This window comes from Stylophora pistillata, chromosome 9 (genome assembly GCF_964205215.1).
Source record: "Stylophora pistillata chromosome 9, jaStyPist1.2, whole genome shotgun sequence".
Classification (NCBI taxonomy): domain Eukaryota; kingdom Metazoa; phylum Cnidaria; class Anthozoa; order Scleractinia; family Pocilloporidae; genus Stylophora; species Stylophora pistillata.
The window spans coordinates 19,126,001-19,143,301 of NC_142527.1; the positions used below are offsets into that span (position 1 = coordinate 19,126,001).

A 17,301-nucleotide genomic window follows, 5' to 3' on the forward strand; every position below is an offset into this window, starting at 1 on the left:
TAAAGGTTTCGTCTTGAGCTTGCTGAATGGAGCCGCCGGGATAACCGTCGACGAAAACGATTAGTCTTTCATCTCTTTACTTATGGGTGCTCGTGCCGTTCACACGAAAAGCTATCAGGGTTTTTGAAAGAGTCTAGAAATCGTTTCATTTTAAAACATTATGTAATGGCAGCGTGTGAGAATGAATAGAGCCAATACCTTCTCTCTTACTTTAGAGGAGGTATTGCAAGTGTGCCTAGCAACGTTGAAACATACCCTACTTGTATTAAAACTCGCGTGGTACTCATTTTCGTTCAGTTCTAATTTCGCGCGATTTCATTTCGCGCACCATATAGAGGACTTATTCACGCAGGACATTTTTCGTGTTCGGTTTCTGTACTAGAGTTTACAGATGCAGTTAACCTTTTTTCATTACACAATTAAAGAATAGCACAGAATTCGCGTAAACCTAAAGCAAGTTTTTCACCGCCCGCTGCTGGCACATTTTTTCAAGCAATTTTTTTTGTTTGGTTGACTACAGAAGAATGTCGCATGGTTTGTTCAGTTAGGTGAAATCAACAACAATTTATTTGTATTCCGTTCACGCAGATGGTATTGCATATGATAACATTAACAATAAAAGTAATTAGTGAAGAAAATACTGGTGTATTTTTTGGTGGAATATTACATGGAACCAGAAAGAATCCCGACAGAAATTTCTCAGGTTGAAGAAGATGATGATGAAGTCATTTTTTATTTCTAATTTTTGATGGTAATCTGCGTACGCATAAATAGAACGGGTAACTTGCCTTTTGAAACACCAACCTCTAATTCTCACCGAAAAACTCTTAAGTATCCAGTGGTACTGTTAACTGTTGTAATATTGCCATGTAATAGTATTTTGTAGTTATCAATAAAGTTTATATTTAAATTATAACCTTTTCGCGCGGATTATATTTGGCACTGTATGAAATTTCGCGCACTTACATTGTGCGCGAATTCTAGTACTGCGCGAATTTTAATACAAGTAAGGTATTCAGAAAAAATGAGCTTGATGTTATTGTAACGTCAGTAATATAGCATTCGATTAACGTTAGCATGATTGTAAACAGTATGATAAATATAGTTTAATTGTAAGCAATGTATCGTAAGTGATGCATTGTAGGTAATTTATTGTAATAGAGTTTATGTATTGTAAGTAATACGTGTTGTAAATGAAATTTGTATACAAAAAAACCCCCTCTCTTTTTTAGTGCTGAAGTGATGTCAGATGGGCGTAGCACCGCAGCTCGCCTGGTCGTGAAGCATGATGGTAATGTATCGAGGTTGAACCCAGTAATTATCACAAGTTCTTGCGAAATTGACATCACCTTCTTCCCATTGGATGACCAAACTTGTGAGCTCAGATTTGGTTCGTGGTCGTACAGCAGTGAATTCTTGGATGTTTACCCCCGGAGAGATGGTGCGGATCTAAGTTCGTAAGTTTTTCAAAGATACTTTCGATGCTTAAATAAATACTAACGATAATATCTTTCGGCAGTCATGTGGAGTCGCGTATGCAAAAAGTTTTACTCCACACAGGCTCTTAATGTGCTCTAGAAATGACATAGGTCCAGGGTTCCGTTCGTCGAAAGTCCCGGTAACTTAACGGGCCCATAAAGCTGTTTTGTTTTCATTCAAGATGGGGATTTCAAAAGTATTGAAAATGATGCAATAAAACTATCAGTTAAAGGAATAAAGAGGACTGGTTTGGGTGCCACAACCTGCTTTCTTATAATTTAAATTTTGATTTTAAAACATGACTTCGGGCCCGTTAAGTTACCAGGACTTTCGAGAAACGGGCCCCAGGCTGTTAAATTCCAGTTTAGGGGAATTATTGCGATATAAATGAATTACTCTTAAATGCAGGTACGTCGAAAATGGTGAATGGATTCTTCTCGGCGTAAAATCAGAACGCAGACTTTTAACGTACGATTGCTGTGATGGGGAATTCCCGGATGTGACGTATCATGTGCAGATACGCAGACGCACACTATTTTATATGATGAATTTCATTTTGCCATGCGTACTGATTGCAGTCCTAACTCTTCTTGTGTTCTTGCTACCGCCGGAGTCTGGGGAGAGAATGTCTTTTGGAGTCACAGTCTTGCTGTCTTTTACCATTCTGCTGTTGATGTTGATGGTGAGCAAGTTTAAATTCGGGCTCATCGAGTTGAATTTTTAATTGAATCTTAAATTTTAACCCACACCGATCCAGATCGGTGACATACGCAGGTCTAAATAGCGTAAATCACCAATTGAAGTGTCCGTCCTTACGTGTCATTTATTCCTGTGACGCGATATCCTTTAGCTCAAATTCTGTAGCGTTGGTATTCAAACCGAAAAAGTCACAAGGCACCAACAAAGTGAGAGAGTTGGGCACTTATATCAAACCTCACGCAATTCGGCATGATGCACTCGTGATCAGTATGCGTATTTGAGGGAAATAGGCAAGGGGAGATTTCACGCCTTGAAGCCACTTGTGCGAAAAGATGAACTGGCTGCAAGCTATGGTTGTTTTATGGTTGAGAGGCAGTGCGTTTGCAAAGGTCAAGAGATTGTATTTTTTCTCTTGTAGGCAAAGCTTCCTTCCACCTCCAAAGTCACCCCACTAATTGCTGTCTATTATGCCTGCACTATCATTGAAGTGTCAGCAGCGATGGGAATGGCTTGCCTCATGCTTCGTTTTTACCATCCCGACAATTCCTCGGCCCCAATTCCCGACTGGATCAGGGTAATTGAACATCAATTTACAATTGTAGTTTCGTATTCACCAACATGAGGAATACTTTTTTTTGCCAAATATGTCACAAATGTTGAATGGTCCACATTGGCCAGACCGGTTTTCTATTATCTCCAATTTAATTTAAAAAATTAACTATTCAAGCATAAAACGAGATGATAAAGCGTATTTAAAAGGCCTTGTTCTCTTTCATTCATGATAGGTCTGTGTCCTTAACTACTGCGCACGCCTGGTGCGTTTAAGCACATCTGCTGGACGCGTCCGACAAGCGCAGATCGTCCAGGAGTGGCGCCAAGGTTAGACTGTAATGTTCATTGTTTCTCGCCAATAGTGGGCATGGTTAATTCTACCCCACAACCAACGGTTCAACACGAAACATTTAAGATTACGATAATACATAAAGAACGCCAAATAAAGAAGCAATAATTTCCTGATACACAGACACTGATATGACACCTGACGGAAAATCTAAATGCAAAAGACATCAGTGTAAGTGTCCTTCTGTTCTCTCTGTCTGTGCAGCTTCTAATTCTGGAAAAGCGTCAGGCCGAAAAAATCCACGCCTACAGACGTTGCATTGTATGACTGGAGACACAAATCTATGTAGTATCTCCAAATTTCAAATTACATTCATGTTCTTCTCTGACTGAGCACGTTTCTAAATGAAATTTTTAAACATTACCAAACAAGGATACTTGTCTAGTCCTGATGTTGAATACCCCTGAACTGAATTCCGGCAATCAGATTAGTCACATTTTGCGAGAACGTTTGAGTTCCTACCTTTTTATTCTATTTTATTTATCTTAGTTTATTCATCTATTTATTTCTTTCTATTTCAGTAAGGCTGCGTGAAAACCGGGGCAAGGAGCAAACGAACATGACGATTCTGACAGACAACATCTTCAAGAAAGAAGAAGAAGACGCCATGAGGGAGGAATGGAGGATGGCAGCCATGATTATTAATCGCCTCTTTGCTTGGATCTATCTCATCACCATCATTATAACACTGGCAGCCGTGCTGCTCAAGTCACCGCGATTCAGGAAAGGGGAATTGTAACCAGATTAAACTACGTATCTTACGATAAGTCTTTAGTGACCAAAGATACTTAAAATCACGTCAAATGACTTTCGAAAGCGTGATAAAATCTGAAAAATTGTTACCAATTTAGCTGCACGATAATTTCGACCTTTAAACATCTCAGTGATTCCAAGGTAATTCGTAACAACTTTAACCACTTGACGGAAATATCTATGTAATTGCAATTTTATTCTCGATTAAAAAAAATAAACCCAAGCAGAATAAAAATAGTAGAAGTACTATAGCCGACTTTTCCAGACTAGTAGAGAACTGATGAAATGCTAATGCAGCATTGAAGGCAGCATGGTCGGCTGAAGGCAGCATGGTCGATTGGTCAGCGTCTCGGACCACAGGCAGCCCAAGCTCACTACTAGAAAAGCGGACGTGACTCTTACAGTGTTGCGCAACGCCGGTTTTATATTTATAAAGGTTTGTATGGGATGTTATCGGTTTGCATTAAAAGAGAGAAAAAAATGTCTTGTTTTGAAATAAAATGGACTTACCTTATTGGCTTGTTGTTTTCTTTATTGATTCCTAGCGTCGCAGGCCAATTTGAAGCGTTTTCGGCGAGTTAGCGCTATGTTGGTGTTCAACTGCTAAAAGAAAGATAGCGCTAACAAGCTTTAAGTTTAATGATATATGACAATGGTATATTACAATATTACAATAAATATGCACTGCCCGCAGTTGGCAAAGGCTAGTCGAGGCGGGCAGTGTTTAATACGTATATTATAAAATATAAAATAAAAAGATTTACAGAGCAAGAGATTCAAAATTCTAGACAAATTACAACTACATTAATACATTTAAGATACGGCAAGAAAACAGAGCAAGCTGGGGTCTTATAGTTGTGCTATTAAAGTATAGACAAATCAATATAATCGTCATATTTTTGGAGTCTATGGAGGAGGAAATCATGAGTTTTACTCTCAAAGTTGTATTTCTTTTAGCAGTTGAACACCAACATAGTGCTAACTCGCAGAAACCGCTTCAAAATGGCCTGAGACGCTAGGAATAAACAAAGAAAACAACAAGGCAATAAGGTAAGTCCATTTTATTTCAAAACAAGACATTTTTTTCTCTCTTTTAAGGCAAACCGATAACATCCCATACAAACCTTTATAAATATTAAACGTTGCGCAACACGGTAAGAGTCACGTCCGCTTTTCAAGAAGTGAGCTTGGGCTGCCTGTGGTCGGACTTGTAATCCGTTGCTCCCGGGTTCAAGTCCCGCCCTGGCCACTACTTGAATTTGTTTCACGGTAGCTCCGAGTTTCAAATCCTTGGTCATGCTTGTAATATAACCAACTGGTTTGCCTTCGGCCAGCTGGGATTCTTAACAACGTTATTTTCAATTTGAATTATTTGTTTAAGTTGTTTCGTGGAAAACCTGTAAACTAGCTTCTAGCTAAGTGTTTTTCCTCGTTAAACTGTTTATTATTACTGTCGCAGAGAAATCAAGTGAATGCTACAATCTAATCAGGCAGCACAGGGCGAAAACCGTAACCTGTGAGCCATGGGGTAAAAAATAAATGTACACTAACTAATCCTAAAAAGCTTTTCCGTTGTGTCTACGGTCCTCCTTCTAACAGGAACTCAAACTGCAACCTTGAAAGTCCGGGCAATATTCAGCGTGCCCGAGAGCACTGCCCTCTGCATCTTTCGCAGTACGTCTGTGCTTCTGCCTCCCACCAGCTCGCGCATCATCATCATTATTATTATTATTATTATTACTATTATTATTATTATTATTATTGTTATTACCTTCGTTAGTGGATTTAAGAAAAACTTGGACAGTTAGCATTCGTCATTGAAGACAAATAGCTCTTAAATGTTAAAATGCCTTTTTGAAAGCTACTATTATGGTTGCGGAAGAAAAGATAAATAAATTGATTATCTATACGTTTACAATTTAGATTTTCAATGTTTTTGTCAGTTTCATTTCCTGTTCGTTTGCTTGTTTGTCTCTTCACTTCTTAATTAAGAGTGGAAAGACGGATTGCCAGCATTGTCATGGGCTGGATTATGCTCTGATGAGCTGACGCACGTAATAATGATATAAGAGGAATTACGCGAAGTACATCTTAGGAAGTCACGTTCCTTACTTTTATTGACCCCTTGACTTTCCTTCAAAAGCGACGACGAAAGCCCCAATTAGACATCCTGGCTTATGAACCCCACTTCAACGTATTACCTTTCCGTTTTTTATAATCCTCCCATTAAACGTCTCGATTTCACTTAGCTTGTAAGGCATTCGCACACTCAGACAAGATGTTTAAATTCAAGTTTGCGCAATCAGACGTTTGATCTTCTGAGGTCGCAAACATTTTCGGAATAAATGGGAGAGATACATAACAGCTCGTTACAGCGTTAATTATTATCCATATTTATCCCTAATCGCATCAGATGTAGGTAAATCATTGTTTGGAATACTTTTGGGAGAGGAGAACTACCCCATCACTCGCTTCGAAACTTTCTGCCCCTACTCTGATCATGAGTTGAGTATGACGTAGATTGCATTAGTTTCCATCAATACCGGTCTCTTAGTACTACACGTGGTTCAATTTTTACTGAAATGAGAAAAGCAATGAAAAATTATTCTTTTATGTATTCAACGCAAGGCACGCTCGTACTTTAGAATACTTTTCTTTACACTGTCGGAAGAAATAGGGGGACATGAGAAAGCTCCTACAAAAATAATAAAGTAAAATATTCCTAAACTATTGGAGAACTATTGAAATGCAAGGATAAACAAGTTACATAAGAAAAAAGTAAAAGAGGGTCATGAATAATTACTATAAACAAAACTTGCTTTGAAAAAGTAAAACTTTATTTCACGCAATGATGATACTGCTTCTTATAACCAGATAAATAAATGAATTCACTTCGCGCCAATAAACAATGTCCCGATTGCGTTGATTGTTTTTTTTTTATTTTGTTTGTTTCCCAAGTTTTTAACACCAAATGTGTTTTTTCTTCAGCTGTTAAAAAGAACATAAATTTTGATGAAATATTTTTACTTAGGTCCCTTTTTCCGAATTTCCTTCGTGGCAAGCGTGTTTGAGGTTCATATTTCGAAATTTAAGCATTGCTCGCACACCGCTTATCACCGCTGCAAAGTTCCTCCGCTGACCGAAGACCGGTGTTTTCGGGTCCATTTGAAACCATGAATGATTTAGCGCCTCAGAAGCTGTCATTCTCTCGCTGGGTTTGACAACAATTAATCGCCGCACAAAGTCCTTGGCTTCCTCTGAAACATTGTCCCAATATGGCGAAGGCATAGTAAAATGACCTTGTAGAATAGACAGTAGTAATTTTTCGTCGCTGCTACTCCAAAATGGCGGGTAGCCTACCAATAGAATGAATGATATGACGCCACACGCCCACATGTCCACTGGCTGACCGACCATTTCTTCTAAAATTGTCTCTGGCGCGAGGAACAGGGGCGCGCCACTTGCTTCACAACTGATGACGTCAGAGTCGCGTGGCAGTCTTCGAGCCAAGCCAAAGTCAGCGAGTTTTACCATCAATTGTTCGGAAGTTGGGGTTCGACTGAGGAGAAGGTTGTCAGGCTTGACGTCTCGATGGATAATTCGCTTGGCATGAAGGTACTCTAAGGCTTTTAAAAGCTGTGAACAAAAAAGAGAAATCAGTTTAGACCGTAGACCCCTTTTGACTTGGTTGGGGACCAAAATCACACCAGCTGCCCTTGTATTAAGCTCTTTGATATACAAACTAATAACAATACATTTGCAGCTATCCGATATTTTGTATTGAAACCTTGCCGTTTTCAAGGCCGGGGCTGTTCCGCCATACGCTCGAAGAAGAATTTTTTAAACCCCGCCTTTTATTGAGAAGCGAAACTTATTTGGCGACAGTGTTGAGAACGTTGTCTTGTCAAAGAACCTTTTTTGAAATGTCTTGACATCGATCTGGGAAATCGAAATAAAACTGCGTTTATTTTTCATTACATATCGATGAGTACTTTTTTATAACAACTTTAAGCTGTTCTGAGTTACTGATAGAACTTGTCAAAACTGAAAACATGAGGCGTCCTTCTGTGGTGTTCACATTTTTACATTTTGGCTTCCGTGCGACAATTTTAACGACCCTAAAATCTTAACTCAAAATACTCCAAAGTAGCTCACTTTTAGCTCACGTATCCCGGTTCAGAGAAACTGCTTAAGCTGGCGAACTTGTTCGCTCACGAACTATCGTAAAGCGATTCAAAACGGACGTAGCTCAGTGTAGTATGGGAGGTTCTGTAATATTGAGAGTTTGCTTCCTCATCAAACGTATACTTATAAGTCCTTGAAAACAGAAATTCGAACCACAGAGGTCACGATAGTCACAAGATATACTAGTGACGTATATTCAATCACAATGGAGCATCACTTATCGATCAGCAGAGACGGGACTTACATTCATCGTATAAACCTGTGGAAGGAACTAGCCACCTACAAATAAAACCTGCTCAGGACATAATCCCTCTCTCAAAAACCAGACAAAACACCATTATAATTCCTTTTTTTCCGTGAAATGAAAGTTCCGTCAATGTACTAACTGGATCCCGAAGCAAATGTTCAACTAGAATTTTATAAATAAGGTCTATGAATAAAAAAGAGAAAAATTCAAGAATGATTGAAGAAATCTTACTTGTTTTATGATAGACCGTGCTTGTTGTTCACTGCAAACGCTTTGTCCCAAAATTTCATCAAACAAACTTCCACCATCGACATGTTCACAAACGAAATGCAAAGAAGAGTTTTCCCGGAAAGTTTGGTGCAACGAAACGATATTTTCGTGTTGCAAATTCTTCCAAATCTCCATCTCCTCTCTTACTGCATCGCTGAAAGAGAAGTCTTCACCAAGCCGTATTTCCTTCACTGCGAACGTTTTACCACTCTTCTTCTCTTGGCACTTATAGACCTTAGCGAATGATCCCTCTCCGATGAGCTCTTGAATTTCAAATTCATCCTTGAATATATGCGAATCTCGTTTAAAATAACGCGATGGCATCTTAAAATGATTCAGACCTGACCACACGATGTTTTGCTCGCTTTGACAATCAGAAGTTTAGAAAGTTCCTAAATAGTTGCAACACCGTGACCCGAGTGTATAATTATCAATTGCGTCATTTCAGATAACCAATCAGAGGCCTTAAACGCCGAGATTCCTGGGGCGGTGATACAGGAGAGGATTTCCTGTGCTATTTTTGGTACATTTGCTAACTTATCAGCTTCTTTTGGCTCTAAACTCAGATTTCATCGATATTTTTTTTTTCACAACACAGACACGTAGATATGAGATACGATCACAGATTACTTCGGCGCGATCCATCTTAACCAGCTGAGTATGGTCGGCTTTGTTGCGAAGTCTTAAATCTTAATCTTTCGTATGAGCCAATAAACAAATTTTTTATTTAGAATTATATGGCGGTTTCCGTGTCAACCGTATTTCTTCATGTTAGCCTTCACGTTTGCCACCAAATTAAAACTGATGACCTCTCTTACCAATTATTTTTCTTGTTGACAGATAGTTACAGCCTGCTGGTCGCAGTCGATCGCATTTAGCAAACGCAAAGTAAATTTGGATAGTTTCAAATTTCGCAAACAAAATTATTCCGATGTTCCGCTTAGGAAATGAGCGAATTATTAGTTCAGAGTCAGTAGTTCCTTCTGTGGGTGTGTCGTTTCAGTTGTTTACTGATTAGCATGCTTCGAATTCTGGAGGTGAAATGACTAAAGCACACCCAGATATGATCACTCGGCAAGAGTAGAGACCGAAAAGGGAGTTTTGTGCTATTATTTGCTCTTTCAGCTTCTGCTGATAGAAGACAAAAAGTTGTACTCTGAGGTGCATGATCGAAAAGAAAATTGTCCGTTTAAAATTCGCAAACAAATTCAATGTATCCTCGACTAGTTATTACATAGGTCCCCCAACTGAAGACAATTTCCCCGACTCCATAATATCCCTAAAATGACTAAAATCAAGGCCTATGACGCTCCGTTTTAGATCATCCAGTTTCATATTATTTACTCATCCGATTGTACGAGAACGAATCGGTCGATAATGACGCTACAAAGTATGCCAGCATGTTAAAGATTTATGCGCTTCCCGAAGCCGGATCAGTCATTATTTATCGCCTGGTAAGGGGCGAGGGGAGGGGGGGAACTTTTGAGGGAATCAATCCCAAGGATTTTTAGGGGGAACAGGGTGAAACATCATTCGTCGCCAACAGAGTTTAAATGGGGGACTAGTATGGAAAATAAAACATCCTTTTTCATGGTCTCTTTAATGGTTGTGGTTGTCTTTTTTTCAAGCCGAGAACGTTAATTGAACTACACGCACACGTTATTTAAGACATGGAACCGATCTTATTTTTTGTAGAGAGGATACAGCCAAAATTTAGGTAATTGTAAGACCTGAGCAGGTGAAAACTTGGGCCACGAAGACTCCCATACAAAATAACTGTGGCCGGACATCGTCGTCGGGACATCATAGCGTGTAACGCCCCACGAACTGAATACATTCTTTAGCGTTGAGCGCGGCGGCTGAAATCAGTTGTTTTTAATTCCAAAGCAGCACGATAGCATGTGCCAATGAAATGAGTTAATTAATTTCATGTTACGTCTAGTTTAGACGGATACCGATTAAAACACATCCATCTCTCAGCATTCCGACAATTTCTTGACTTAATCAATCACATACAAATGAAAAATACTGAACAAAATTACTGAAGTAAATCTTTACTGTAAAGAGATATCAAATGTTAGATAAATATTGGAAAGCGCCTTTCCTCCTTGATTGCCAATGATACACTGCCATCCGGAGGGCGTTCTTGAACCAACCCATTGCTAATCTGATCAGAGTTTGCCACGACCCATGATTTGGGGAGTTGACGAAGGATCAAAATTGTTTAAACAAGTGTTGCATGATCCTGTTTTTCTTCAGTTCTGTTTTATCTGATTATATCGTAAATCAGTCCTATTTATAGAAGAGTTTCCTCGTGAGGTTTTCAGGCAAATGAAGGTCGAGGACTCGATCAGTCCATCGAGTTTGTCCTTAGATCCTCTTGAGAAAGGAAAGATCGCAGGTCTATTTCCCGAACTGCAGGAAATGATCGCAGTATACTTCAACCAAAATGCCTCTCGGTTGCGACAGAATACAGTGCTTTGATCAACCGAAGATGGGGAAGTTGGGGCGAGTTCGTCAGTAGGCCGTGTGAAGACTTGGAATCTAGACTCCCGCAAGAATCAAAATGGCCGCTGCTTGGCGTTCAAATCTTGGTAAACATGTTAGAGAAATCCGTATTCACTTATGTCAGAAGTCCCAGAGTAGTCAAGGTGTAAGGTAACAAACTATGAAGGTTAATTGTGTCACATTTTTTTACTTAACCATTCTATAACGTTATTTGCGTAATTATTCTATGATGAGACTCTCCCTAGTGGACTAGATCGCCAGGCCAGCAACATAAATACTAAATAATAATTATGTTCGTTAAAAATATATACGACACTAGACAGTTACAAACAGTAGCAAAAAATAACCCAAGCCAAGTTATTTTGTGGCTCGTTGAAGTCACTGATAATCTTAAGTCGATTGGTTCGTTACATGTATTGGTCATTTAGTCTAAAAACTTTTTATGACGTTGATAGACCTTTGTTTCAAGGTGCTTCCACACCGCAGTGTTACTTACCCTATCCTAATCAGTTGTGAAAATTTTTATAAAAAAAAAAAGAAATTTACAGACATACAAATTTCTTTATCTCATCAAAGACAGAAATTTTGCAGTTTTAGTAACTCTAATCCAAATAATTTTCAAACAATCCCTTCAGGGTGGGTGTTTGCGTTCTTCGTGTTTTTTCTTTTTTTCCTTTTTGTACAAGCATTTTATTAACTTGTGGAATTTCTAATCAGGGACTTTTTGGAGAAATATTACATTGGCATCAAAAAAGAGAACCCAAAAGTTCCCATTCTGGTTCGGGAATGTAGTGGAATTCAACCAAAGATGTATGCACGATATGGTATGAACTCAAATAGAGACATTCTATATTCATTTGAAAAGTATTTGACCCTCTTGTGACAAGTGATAAACAAAATGATTCGCCACAAAGACTGAAAAGGAAAACGCTTTAAATGATTTGCGAAATGGAGTTAATGACATTGTCCAGAAAGCTTGGAGACCCTTTTTTCATGGCTCATGTTGTTTGTGTGACAATGCTGTTGTCATTGAGTATAGGCTAACCCTAATTAGCTCCCGCTGGTAACCAAGACAGAATTTCTTCATGGCTCATGTTGTTTGTGTGACAATGCCGTTGTCATTGAGTATAGGCTAACCCTATTAGCTCCCGCTGGTAACCAAGACAGAATTTCTTCTTACAATGTCAAGCAGATAAGTGATGAGAATAAAGCAAAATATCAATAAGGGGATTAAAAGTCGATCCAATACCAAATTCTCTAAACTCACATCATAGTAATTGTAGGGTAGATTGTGCAGAGAATCACTAATGAAATCTTGGGAGTGAAACAGTAAAACTTGGCTAACTGAATGTGACATCTCTTTATCTCCTTCAGATCATGGAAAGGAGAACTCAGTCCAACTGAACAATATGAATGGTGACTCAGTCTTACAAGCAATGGAGCAGCTTGTTACATCAGGAGCACCATAAAATATTTATGATTGATTCTGTAACATAATCCATTGCAGGGAAGGGCAGAAAATTGTTTTTTTCAGCCTGCATTTGAATTTCCTTAAGAGTGCCTGCACATTTGTGTTTTCATCTTCAGTCTCTGTGTTGTTTCTATGTAATTGAGGTATTGATGGATGTTTGACAAATAATTAAAGATTTAATTTTTTTTTATCTATGGTCAATAATTGATATGTCAGTCTTGTTTGAGGTTCCTGCTGCTAAATGGATCTTAACTGTACCTTATAATTTCCAATCAAAAGTGAACATTTAGGATATCATCAACATATCAAAGAAGTTCATCAGTAGGGTTTGCCTGAAATCAATCCCCCGTGCTTGCATAGAAAAGTGCAATATTTAGGCCTGTCAGTGATCAAAAGGGGTTCACCAACAAAAAATTCTTGTACTTTTTAAGTAATCAAGTTCAACATATCCAATTTCACTGAAACACTTTATGGTGTAATGTAAGCAGACCAAAGCTTGCATGCATCATTATGTGCACAACTTAAAGACACAGAATTCTTTATATGGTAAACATGAGAACCATATTTTTAAAGTTGTCTGACACACTCAGTCTGGTAATCAGGTTATAGAAAAAAGTATCATATATTTAGAAAGAAGCATACTTTTGAACAGGAAAAATTTGGAAAGTTGTCCCATTAAACAAGGTGAAATGTGATAATTAACATCATCAAGAAATTACATCTGTGGGGGGTTGGTTTATAATAGTTTTTTAATAAAAGAAAAGAAAAGCACTCTGTCTTTATCTGGCCTAAATCCAAACCTAGATTAACAATCATAGCTATTCAACCTAAGTGTGACTAGCCAGGTTTACAGTTAAAATCTACCACAAGTAAGGTATCAGAACTGCAGTGCTTCGGCGATAATCTTGGTAGGCTGGTAGATGTCCCCATTTCTTCAGACCCTGCCTTTCCAGAATTGGAATGCCACTGACACGTGTCAACAGATAAGCCACAAACATAGGGGAGACAGCACTCAAGTACTGGTAACCAGACATCACTGTGGAAGCTGGCAGAAACAAGCTAGACCACATCAACATCTCGCCAAGATAGTTGGGATGTCGGCAAAGGCTCCAGAGCCCAGAGGAAATCCACTTGCCTTTATTGGCTACATTAGCTTTGAACTGCGACTTCTGGTAATCTGCACCTGCTTCTAGTATGAACCCGATTAGCCAGAAAACCCATCCTAAGTAATCCCTCCATGTCAGCTCTTCGTCTTTCGTAGAGGTGTTCAGGATAAGGGTTGGTAGTAGAGTCACGAGGATCCAAACGCCTTGAATTGTCCAGTAGATGAAAAACAAGCGGGGATTCCCTCGAACCTTGTCGAAACGGCTATCCTTTCCGTCCTGGATTATCCTGTGAAACAGATACAAGCCAAGTCGAAGTCCCCAAACCGTAATACAGCTAGACTGGACAATCTGACGCAGGTTTACTTTCCTTTGCCATCTCAGTGTTAGCAACGTTAGGAAGACGAAGGTGGACGAACCGGCCAAATCGTAAAACTTTTCAGTTTGAAGAATGGATGCAACCACCCAACAAACCCACTGAATACCAAAGTCTATGGCTGCTGCAGTAAAAAGAGGGCTTTTCATGCCAGCAGAGAGAAAGCTGCCCATTTATACAGATAAGTTTTGAAAGGCAAACACAGTACTATAACAGAAAACAACTTCCAACTGTGATTGCGTGACGTGAAGTCGACCAAGCTTTTACTTCATGTCCGCAGTTTAAAATATATTCCTGAAAACCTCAAATTAAAATAACTGATTTTAAAAGGGATAACGAGACGCTTATACCAATTCAGAACCCCTAGTTAGATATTCAACCAGAAGATTTACTCCTAATATTCTATAATGGGGCATATAAGGCGAGACCAAGGCAAATTTTACCACGATACACTTTGTGATAATGCACATGCCGTAATTAAATGGGTTTATGCTGGTTACGTAATCTGAGCCAGCTAAAATGCGGAGAAGCTACGTTTCTCTCTGCGAGGTCAAACAGAGATCAAACCTCCGTAGTCCGAGTACCAATAGTACGTTTTATTGAAACTTCCACTTTCCCCTCTGACGAAGGGGAAAATTCTTATAACCATGACTCGTTAATTTTCACCGCCTGTGTCCTCGACCTTTACTCGACAGAAAGATTGGGGTGGAGTGGGTGGGACGGTATCGGCGAAGGAAACTCCAGTTGTGGTCACTTTTGACTCACATTTCTTAGCATTCTTCTGTTCGTTTTAATCAACGCTTTTGAAGGACAGAAAAGTCCAAGGGAAGGCGAATTGACTTTCTAAGAAGTTAATTAAAAAATTAATGTCCAAAACGCTTAATGTGAGAACGGACATCAGGAAAAAGGAGAAATATTAAAGAAAAAGATGAAATAACCGAGAAATTTCTTTTCACAAGAGATAGATAGGTAAATACTGTGGGAATAGAGCGGCCTTTCATCATTCCCATGGCTTTTAAATAACTAGATTGCAGTGGACAAGGTGTGGCTTTATGAACACTCGCACCCCTGATGAATGTATGTGTTGTACTGGAGCTACAGTACAGCTGTGGTACCAAACCACCGCCACTCCAACAGCCTATATAATTTAGAGAATTAATCCAAATTGACTGCTCCATACAAAAGGAGTATCCAATATATACTTAAGAATGAAATAATTATACAGGAGTTTTCTCTTCACATTTGCAACTGATTTGCAGTATTGTACAAAGCAGTGTGTGAAAGGACTGTGTACAGTATTGACTGTTACACAGTCTTTTAACAGACAAGGGCAACACTTACAACCAACAGTACATGATGGCCACCAACTCATGGCTTTCAATTCAAGTAAAAATTAAATGACAGGTTAAGAAAATCCCAAGGAAAGAACCAACTTACCTCAAGAAAAGTGTGCACAATCAGCTGTGCAAATAATATCAAGTACTCACAAGTTAGACTGAAATGCCTGCTAGAATCTAATTAAACCATCTTTGTCAGAAATCCTGGAGCAAGGCAAAACTACCCCTATATCTTTATCTCTAAAACCCAAACATTGAAAACCACTTTTCAGTTTTGACTGCCTGGAATTTCTCAATAGGGAGAATTCCATGTTGTGTTAAGAAACACTCTGTACCCAGTAAAATTGTCTTTTCTCTTCACATGTTTGCAAGCAAATGCGATTACATAGCAACCTATTTCTCAAGAGAGCTGGAAAGTTGAGTTGCCTCTGATGCAGTTTTGTACTGATTAATTAATTTGAAAAACAAATTAGTACAATTCTATTGAGAAGAAATTACAGACCATCATTCAAAAAAGAAAACAAAAGAGATGGCATTTGGTCAACCATAGAAAATATTAACTTTCCAAAGTTGTCTAAGGTCGGCAAGCTTTCATGTAATGAATACTTAGTTATTCGTGAGGTCAGTAAAACTGACTTTTAGAGCTTGAAGTATTTCATTGAAAAAAGAAAAACTAGAAAATGACCAAGAACACTGATATAAAATTCAAATGATTTACTCCAAAAGACATCTCAGGCTCAACACCACTTGACTCTACAACTGAGGGCAAACTTAATGTTAGGTACATGAAAGTTAGTCAAACTTTAAATTATAGAAATATTTTTATTTATAAAATCAAAGGTTTACCTCTAGTTATTGTCTTACCTCAAGAAGAAAAAGATTTTATTAATAATTAGTATATCACCATTACATTGATCACTCCACATAGCAGTAAATTAAATTAAGTCATATCTGAGAGTAATCAGTAATCATAATTATAATACTAACCCTAGAACTCATAAGAATGATTGACATCTTATTTCTCCTTACGTCTTCAAAGTTAAATCATACATTAAGGTCATGGGAATAAGGGAAATTATTACCCACCAGAGAAGCTCTAGATTCTTAAACAAATTCTCTATTTCAGTTCCATAGAAAATGTAAAAACGACAGTATGAAGAATATGCATAGAGATCTCAGGGTTAAGTCAAGTTAGAACTTACAATTTAATGCAAACTCTGATATTCAGAGCCAACCTGGTAATTTTGCTTCATGAAGATGTCAATCCACATTATAACTGACAGTTCACAGCAGAAAAAAGAAACATCACTATGGATAAAAATCCTCTACTCACAGCTTTGGAACCTGACTTTCAAACTGTCCAAAACGTTGAACTTGTTACCTAAATAGGTCCACAACATGATTGAAGGAAGTACAAGACAAACATTTGACAATCTATCCCTAATCTTACTGCTTGAATGTTATTTAAGTGCACCGTATGCTAACATTGCCAGTCCATAGACATAGAATTTGATGGTTACTATTCCAAACCCCACATTTTTTATTTACATGTACAAATAATAATAATAATAAAATTGTTACTTAACTGACAGTAAGATTTGTAAGTCCAAGTGTAACTGTCCCACAGATAAATGAAAGAAGTTCAATGACACAGGATGATGTTGGGTAGTTTTCTTACTTTTTTTTTAAAGAAAGAATAACAGGTTGGTCTAGATTTTATGTCATCAATTATAAAGCCTTGTTGAAGAGCATGGATCTAGTTTTAAGTTTGGGGACCATGTTCAGTAAGTTCCTTTGCATTTTTAACTTTATGAACATTAGTGTGACTAGAGTACACTTTTGCATTTGATGTACTGTAAATCTCAAAATGAAAATGATCATCTTAATTTGAAACATAAATAAATTTATTACACGACTCAGGAAGTCAGAGGGCCAATAACTAAAATCAACCAATCATAATGCTCTATTGCCA

General features: G+C 38.2%; 4 protein-coding genes and 1 pseudogene across 7 annotated transcripts in view; 2 read left to right on the forward strand and 3 right to left on the reverse strand.

Annotated features, from left to right (window-relative positions):
• Positions 1–7,809, forward strand: part of LOC111331345 (neuronal acetylcholine receptor subunit alpha-7) — a 27,898-nt gene extending 20,089 nt beyond the window's left edge. For 3 of the 4 annotated variants that reach the window (XM_088733179.1, XM_088733180.1, XM_022936449.2), the window contains 5 exons: positions 1,233–1,457; positions 1,888–2,161; positions 2,597–2,752; positions 2,964–3,057; positions 3,601–7,809. In XM_088733179.1, coding sequence (XP_088589305.1) covers positions 1,233–1,457; positions 1,888–2,161; positions 2,597–2,752; positions 2,964–3,057; positions 3,601–3,818 — 967 coding nt within the window. In that variant the 3' untranslated portion in view covers positions 3,819–7,809. The remainder of the gene's footprint in view (positions 1–1,232; positions 1,458–1,887; positions 2,162–2,596; positions 2,753–2,963; positions 3,058–3,600) is intronic. The other variant, XM_088733181.1, reaches the window with a different exon arrangement.
• LOC148723663 (uncharacterized) overlaps positions 1–17,301 on the reverse strand; it is a 270,515-nt pseudogene that overhangs the window by 135,422 nt on the left and 117,792 nt on the right.
• LOC111331347 (putative myosin light chain kinase DDB_G0292624) lies at positions 6,648–9,116 on the reverse strand. Its single transcript, XM_088733182.1, has 2 exons — positions 8,496–9,116; positions 6,648–7,468 (listed from the first exon to the last, which is right to left on the reverse strand). The coding sequence occupies exons 1-2, from the start codon at positions 8,856–8,858 to the stop codon at positions 6,860–6,862; spliced, it is 972 nt and encodes a 323-aa protein (XP_088589308.1). The 5' UTR covers positions 8,859–9,116; the 3' UTR covers positions 6,648–6,859.
• Positions 10,875–12,703, forward strand: LOC111331349 (NADH dehydrogenase [ubiquinone] 1 alpha subcomplex subunit 2). Its single transcript, XM_022936454.2, has 3 exons — positions 10,875–11,192; positions 11,760–11,866; positions 12,417–12,703. The coding sequence occupies exons 1-3, from the start codon at positions 11,101–11,103 to the stop codon at positions 12,509–12,511; spliced, it is 294 nt and encodes a 97-aa protein (XP_022792189.1). The 5' UTR covers positions 10,875–11,100; the 3' UTR covers positions 12,512–12,703.
• LOC111331348 (uncharacterized) lies at positions 12,962–14,260 on the reverse strand. The gene has a single exon (XM_022936453.2). The coding sequence runs from the start codon at positions 14,163–14,165 to the stop codon at positions 13,374–13,376; it is 792 nt and encodes a 263-aa protein (XP_022792188.1). The 5' UTR covers positions 14,166–14,260; the 3' UTR covers positions 12,962–13,373.

Bases quoted from the DNA above. Each gene is read 5' to 3' on its own strand.
- LOC111331348 (XM_022936453.2), bottom strand. From the start codon at position 14,165: ATGGGCAGCTTTCTCTCTGCTGGCATGAAAAGCCCTCTTTTTACTGCA.
- LOC111331347 (XM_088733182.1), bottom strand. From the start codon at position 8,858: ATGCCATCGCGTTATTTTAAACGAGATTCGCATATATTCAAGGATGAA. The intron at 7,469-8,495 runs GTAAGATTTCTT...TTTTGTTCACAG, and splicing joins CACGGTCTATCATAAAACAA to CTTTTAAAAGCCTTAGAGTA.
- LOC111331349 (XM_022936454.2), top strand. From the start codon at position 11,101: ATGGCCGCTGCTTGGCGTTCAAATCTTGGTAAACATGTTAGAGAAATC. The intron at 11,193-11,759 runs GTAACAAACTAT...ATTTCTAATCAG, and splicing joins CAGAGTAGTCAAGGTGTAAG to GGACTTTTTGGAGAAATATT. The intron at 11,867-12,416 runs GTATGAACTCAA...TATCTCCTTCAG, and splicing joins AAAGATGTATGCACGATATG to ATCATGGAAAGGAGAACTCA.